The 7,057-nt window shown below is 49.5% G+C and overlaps 1 protein-coding gene across 1 annotated transcript; it reads right to left on the bottom strand.

Annotated features, from left to right (window-relative positions):
• Positions 1-2,245: 2,245 nt before the first annotated feature.
• OOEP (oocyte expressed protein) lies at positions 2,246-3,500 on the bottom strand. Its single transcript, XM_002714425.4, has 3 exons — positions 3,232-3,500; positions 2,879-3,061; positions 2,246-2,503 (listed from the first exon to the last, which is right to left on the bottom strand). Exons 1-3 carry the CDS (start codon positions 3,422-3,424, stop codon positions 2,424-2,426), a joined length of 456 nt encoding a protein of 151 aa, XP_002714471.1. The 5' UTR covers positions 3,425-3,500; the 3' UTR covers positions 2,246-2,423.
• Between the last annotated feature and the right edge of the window lie 3,557 nt (positions 3,501-7,057).

The raw sequence follows: 7,057 nt of genomic DNA, 5'->3' as shown, positions 1-7,057 counted from the left end.
CCCAGGAACTCCAGTATGGGATGAGGGCATCCCAAGTAGCATCTTAGCCATTGTGCCTAGCGCCTGCCCTGACATAAGTTATAATAAGCCATGATTTTGTAAAAATTCCCACCAAGAAAAACTTGAATATTTATGAAAGTTCAACATGAAAGAAAGCAGCTGCTTCTAGGCTTGATATTAAAGAGTGGGGATGTGGGAAGAGCAGAGAGGTCATTAACTACATTAAATAAAAATCAGGTGCAAAAAATTTAACAAGGTGGAATATGTTGGTAATAAAATTTAATTGTTTACATGAAAAATTCAAGTATAAAATTCTTGCAAAGGGCTAGACCGCCATTATTGGCAAGGGATGAAGAAATTGCATGAGTCAAGATTACCCTAACTTTTTTGAAGTCAGTTCTTGACACCTTGCCTCAAGAATTCTGGCTCTTGGCCGGCGCAGCAGCTCACTAGGCTAATCCTCCGCCTTGCAGCGCTGGCACACGGGGTTCTAGTCCTGGTCGGGGCACCGGATTCTGTCCCGGTTGCCCCCCTTCCAGGCCAGCTCTCTGCTGTGGCCCGGGAGTGCAGTGGAGGATGACCCAGGTGCTTGGGCCCTGTACCCGCATGGGAGACCAGGAGAAGCACCTGGCTCCTGCCATCGGATCAGCGCGGTACGCCGGCCGCGGCGGCCATTGGAGGTTGAACCAACGGCAAAAGGAAGACCTTTTCTCTGTCCACTCTGCCTGTCAAAAAAAAATTCTGGCTCTTCAAAGCTGTGCTGGTGAGGGTAGGAGCTCTTTTGCAGATTGGTCATCACTGAATGGGTAAGGAAAACTACTCAGCCCCCAAGGAATACCTGTGCAACAAGAGCAAGGAAACAGCCAGCTCCAATGCAGGGCACCCTCTGGTCGGCCAAGGGGCCCGCCACCCTGGCTTTTCAGTGGTGAAACTTAGTGCCATCATAAATGCTGGTAGTCTAGGCTAGGCCTGTGTGGGGGAGAGCAACTCACATGCAATGCAGGAGGCACCACTCAGAAAAAGGCACACCTGGTGATCTGAGGGGCAGACTACCAGGGTTGAAGTGAGAACCTCAGAGTTGCTTTGGTCTTACACACAAGTTTGTTAGAAATACAAATTAGGGGTCAGTGCTGTGGTGCAGGTTAATCCTCCGCCTGCAGTACAGTCATCCCAGATGGACGCCAGTTCTAGTCCTGGCTGTTCCACTTCCCATCCAGCTCCCTGCTAATGACCTGGGAAAAAGCATTGGAGAATGGCCCAAGCATTTGGATCCCTGCCACCCACAAGGGAAACCCAGAAGGGGCTCCTGGCTCCTGCATGGCTCAGCCATCTGGGGAGTGAACCAGCAGATGGACTCTGTCTCTCCCTCTAACTTTCAAGTCCGTCTTAAAAGTAGAAGTTAACAGACCTTAACCACATCTTGAGTCAGCATCACTGGACAAAGGGGGCCAGCGTTGTTGTGCAACTGGTTAAGCTGTTGTCTGACACCGGCAATCCATACTGGAGTGCTAACTCCATTTTTAAGATTTGAAAGGCAGAGTTACAGAGACAAAGAGGCACAGAGATCTTCCATCCACTGATCCATTCTCTAAAGGGCCAATCTGAAGCCAGGAGCCTAGAGTTTCTTCCAGGCAGGTTTCTGGCTTAACCTCAGCCATTTGGGAAGTTAGCCAGTGAATATAAAATCCATCTCTAGAGGCTGGTGCTGTAGTGCAGCAGGTTAACACCCTGGCCTGAAGCGCCCGCATTCCCATATGGACGCCTGTTTGAGATCCAGCTGCTCCACTTCCGATCCAGCTCTCTATGGCCTGGGAAAGCAGGGGAAGATGGCCGAAGTCCTTGGGCCCCAGCACCCACGTGGGAAACCCGGAAGAAGCTCCTGGCTGCTGGCTTCAGATCAGCGCAGCTCCGGCCGTAGCAGCCATCTGGGAAGTGATCCAGCAGATGGAAGACCTCTCTGCCTCCTAACTCTTGACTTTCAAATAAATAAATCTTTAAAAAGGAAAAAAAGATCCATCTCTGCCTTTTCCTATCACTCTGCCTTCCAAATTTTTAGAATAGGAAGAGCCTAGGGAACTATTTTAACGAGCTCTCAAATTGATGACCTATCTCAAAAAAAAAAAAAAAAAAAAACCCTAAGTTTCAAAATAAGAGGGGAAAAAAACCCACCTCCTGCCAGCCTTCTACCCACCCCTCATGTCAGATAAACACTCAACCTTTTATAGATTTAAGTAAGCAAAAGTTTATGTCATTGGACAAAAAAAGTCCATTTATTCGAATATCTCTACAAATGCACATTCACATCAGAAGTACTGTCAAGTCACAGGAAAAAGGAATGTAGGGATTAGGGTCACCTGCTTCTCTCCAAGTTTAGAAAAAGCAAGGCTGTTCTAATGCTCTGCTCCTGGCCGTAGTCCTGTGCTCTAAGTATCGAGATGCAGGGGAGCGTCCGGCCCCGATGAACGAGTCTTCAGGAACTCCTCAAGGTGCTTCATCTTCTCCGCTGGAAGAGAAGCAATGGATATCAACCACAGGCAAGGGAAAATGTCGGCTGTTCCCACGTGCTCCGTGCATACAGGAGACGAGGGCGGTGCATCTGGCAAAGTGGGGAGAGGTGAAGGCTCTGAACGTGCCGTCTGGCAACAGGGAAGCAGCCTAGCGAAGGCTGACTTGGGCAATAAGAAGCTTGAATGCATCAGATCTTTGCTTACCTTCCCTAGGTCCTACGTGCACCCCCCCCCCCAAAAGGACCCCCTGGGTCTGCGGGCAGCTTCTGGGGTTTGGGAATGGCAGTAAGTACTGATAGCTACAGGAGGCTGGAAGGGAGCTGAGCAAAGCCAGAGGCTTCCTCCGCCTGCAGCTTCTCCAACAGCCTCACCTCGCGCCACACGACGTTCTCGGTGCCATGACGCCAGGCTCAGGAGAATGCTCTTCACCCGGTTCTGCACACGGGGCCGTGCGTGGACCGTGATTTCCACTAAATTCCCGGAGTCCACTGGGTCCACCCTCAACAGGGCCTGGCTCATCCACTCCATTTCCGGAATCATGGCGCGGTCTGGGCCTAAACAAGTAAGGGGAGAGCAAGTGGAGTCATGGTCAGATCAGAAGGAGCTAGATGTGAAGGTAAAGATGGCCCGGGAAGGGATGAGCCACCCACAGAGCCAGAGCACCCCGGAAAGAGGCCCGGGAGTGGCTCGAGCCTCTCAGACTGGAGTCGCACTAGCAGCTCACCAAAGATCAAGTCCGCCACCCATGCCTCCAGGTAGAACACCGCGGGGTCTTCCAGTTCCTGCACCGGAAACCACCACGGCCGGATGTGAATGCGCGGGGGCGGCAGTGGATGTGGAAACCTAAGTAGGTCCTCTGGGCGGGTCAGCTTCAATGGGTGCTGCCGGGCCTCAGCAGCTCCAACGTCCGTGTCCATGTTGAGAGCAGCAGCTGAAACCGTTCGCACCAACCACCGGAACCTTGCTCCAGACCCGGCAGGCCACGCGGGCTCTTTTATGGCCCAGGTCAGCCCCGCCCACCCGGCAGCAGCACGCCCGCCCAGTTCGGAGTGAGTCTGCGCAAGGCACTCTGGCCCCAGACTTCTTCCACCTGAAATTAGTATTGGTTTGAGATCCATTTGGGTCTCAGGCACGCTCGCTTGGTCATCATCTCTGCAGTTTAAGGTTTCACAGTCTAGGCCGGCGCCGCAGCTCACTAGGCTAATCCTCCGCCTTGCGGCACACCGGGTTCTAGTCCCAGTTGGGGCTCCGGATTCTGTCCCGGTTGCTCCTCTTCCAGGCCAGCTCTCTGCTGTGGCCCGGGTGTGCAGTGGAGGATGACCCAAGTTCTTGGGCCCTGCACCCCATGGGAGACCAGGAGAGGCACCTGGCTCCTGCCTTCGGATCAGCGTGGTGCGCCGGCCACAGCGCGGCGGCCGCGGCAGCCATTGGAGGGTGAACCAACGGCAAAGGAAGACCTTTCTCTCTCTTTCTCTCTCTCTCTCTCTCTCTCTCTCTCTCTCTCTCTCTCTCCACTCTGCCTGTCAAAAAAAAGGTCCCAGCCCTAACTCATACCTGATTAACAGTTTGGATTGTTAACCTTGTTGACTGGGACTCACCTTAAGAGCCTGCGTTAAGATTTGCGTAGTTACCTTCCAAAGACAGGTCAGGCCCTGGGCAAGCTCGAATTTAAGGTTTTCTTGTGTGCTCCTTGTTATCGTAGGACTCTGGATGGTTGCCATTTCAAAAATCATTCAGTGTCGTGGTTTTGTTTGTTTGTTTTTGTTTCTGTTTAAGATTTATTTATTTATTTGAAAAGCAGAATTATAGAGACAGAAAGATCATCCACTGGTTCACGCCCCAAATGGCCACAACAGGTGGGGTTGGGTCAACCAGAAGCCAGGTGTCAGGAGCTCCATCCAGGTCTCCCACATGGATGCAATTAGGTCATCTTCCCTTCTATCTCAAAGTGCATTAGCAGGGAGCTGGATGGAAAGTGGAGCAGCCAGGACTTGAATCAGCACTCATATGGGATGCTGGTGGCTAAGCTAGTGGCTTAACCTGCTGGGACACAACGTAAGCCCAGTTCTTACACATTTTCTATTACATTTCTAGAATTGTTCAGCAGTTTTAGAATAGATACTCATCACATCTGCTATAAAAACTCTTATAATTAGCTGTGTTTTTTTTTAATCTTTTATATGGAAATGTTCTATCACTTATATAAGAAAAGGTACTATTATTAATGCGCTGAATCCCTCATCCAGAGGGCTCTAGGCTGCAGTTGTCATCTATAGATAATATCGGGCAGGCATTGTGGCATAGTAGGTTAAGCCTCCACCTGCAATGCCAGCATTCTGTATGGACGCCTGTTAAAGCCTGGCTGCTCCACCTCCCATCCAGCTCCCTGCTAATGTAGCCTGGGAAAGCTCTGGAAGATGGCCCAAGTGCTCAGGCCCTTGCTACCCACGTGGGAGAACTGAAGGAAGTTATGGGCTCCTGGCTTTGTCCTGGCCTAGCCCCAGCTGTTGCTGTCTTTTGGGAAGTAAATCAGCAGTTGAAAACATTCTCTCTCTATCTCCCTCTCTCTTTCTCTCTAACTCTGCCTTTCAAATAAATAATATTATGTATTCTTAAAAACAATAAAAATATTGAGTGGAGATAATCTAATTTTAGTGGTATTTACTTCTGTATAATTTTTAAAAATCAATGTAATGCCTGCATATTGTTTTTAAAAAAAGTGTTGATGATATAAATATGTGAAGGTTCCTGTTTCATATACAAGCATTTTCCTGCAGTCTTTACTACTCCTTTTTCAACTGTGTATATTATGAATCTCTCCTTACCATTTAACTTGTCTTTTCATTTTCTTATGGTGTCTTTTGATGGACAGAAGTCTTTATAGTATAAAGTACTTCCCTTATCACGCTTAAGAAATCCTTTCCTAGGCTAGGGGTTCAAGTCCCAGCTGCTCTGCTTCTGATTCAGCTCCCTGCTAATGTGCCTGGGAAAGCATCAGAAGATGACCCAAGTCTTTGGGCCCCTGCATCCACATGGGAGACCAGGATGAAGCTGCTGTCTCCTGGCTCCTGCCTGGCCCAACCCTGGGCTGTTGCAGCTATATGGGAAGTGAACCGCAAAGGGAAGATATCTCCCTCTCTCCCTCTCCCTCTCTCTCTCTCTCTCTCTCTCTCTCTCTCTCCTCCTCTCCCTCTCTTTCTCCCCCTCTCCCTCTCTTTCTCCCCCTCTCCCTCTCTTTCTTCCTCTCTCCCTCACTTCCTCCCTCCCTCCCTCTCTCTCTCCCTCTCTCCCTCCCTCTCTCTCTCCCTCCCTCTCACTCTCTCTCCCTCTCTCCCTCTCTCTCCCTCCCTCTCCCTCTCTCCTTGTCTCTCTGTTAACACTGCCTTTCAAATAAATAAAATAAATCCTTTAAAAAAAAATCCTTTCCTGGGCTGGCACTGTGGCATAGCAGGTAAAGCCACCACCTGCAATGCCAGCATCCCGTATGTGCTCCAGTTGGAGTCCCAGCTGCTCCACTTCCCATCCAGCTCTCTCCTATGGCCTGGGAAAGCTGTGGAAGATGGCCCAAGTTCTTAGGCCCCTGCACCCACATGGGAGACCTGGAAGAAGCTCCTGGCTTCAGATCAGTGCAGCTCTGGTCACTGCAGCCAACTGGGGAGTGAACCAGCTGATGGAAGACCTCTCTCTTTGCCTCTCTGTAACTCTGCCTTTCGAATAAAACAAATAAACAAAGAGTAAATTTGGTTTAAAAAAAATCCTTTCCTGCTGCCTGGTCATGGCATTCATGTTTGCAATCTTCTGCATTATGTGGGTGCTGCTACTCACCAACATGTCCATCATTTGGCACATTACAGCATTTAACAAGCTGAAAACTGATTGCAGGAATCCTGTAGACCAATGTGATACCCTGAATCCTCTCGTACTTCCAGAATACTTATTTTATGCTTTCTTCTGTGGCATCTTTCTTTGTACAGCCCCCATGGCTTATTCCGGGACTCAATGTGCCTCTCCTGGCATCCCATTATTTGGAGGTACAAGCAGGCCAGTGAAGAGTGTACCAGGACTCTATGACCCCACAATCATCATTAATACAGGTATTCTAGCATAGTGTAAGAAAGAAGAATGGTGCAGGTACTGGTATTGTGGTGCAGTGGGTAAGGTGCCACTTTCCATACCGGCATCCCTATTAGAGTGCTGGTTCAAGTCCCAGCTGTGCCACTGGTAATCCAGCTCTGTGTTATTGCACACAGGAAAGTAGATGATGGCCCAAGGACTTGGGCACCTGCCACCCACTTGGGAGACCCAGATGGAGTTCCCAGCTCCTGGCTCAAACCTGGTCTTGGCAGCCAACTGGGGAGTGAACCAGCAAATGGAATGTGTGTGTGTGTGTGTGTGTGTGCTTCCACCTTTCAAATGATCTTTGAGGGGAAAAAAAAGGATGATTCAGATTAGTTTTGTTATTTTCTAATGTATTTACTGCATATACAGTATGATCTAAGTTTTGATGAACTCTTAGAACAACGCACAGAACTGGTCCATTTATGTGCATG

The sequence above is a fragment of the Oryctolagus cuniculus genome, chromosome 5 (genome assembly GCF_964237555.1).
Source record: "Oryctolagus cuniculus chromosome 5, mOryCun1.1, whole genome shotgun sequence".
NCBI classification, from domain to species: Eukaryota; Metazoa; Chordata; class Mammalia; order Lagomorpha; family Leporidae; genus Oryctolagus; species Oryctolagus cuniculus.
The sequence above is the reverse complement of the archived record's forward strand: the minus strand, read 5'-3'. Positions and strand labels throughout refer to the sequence as shown.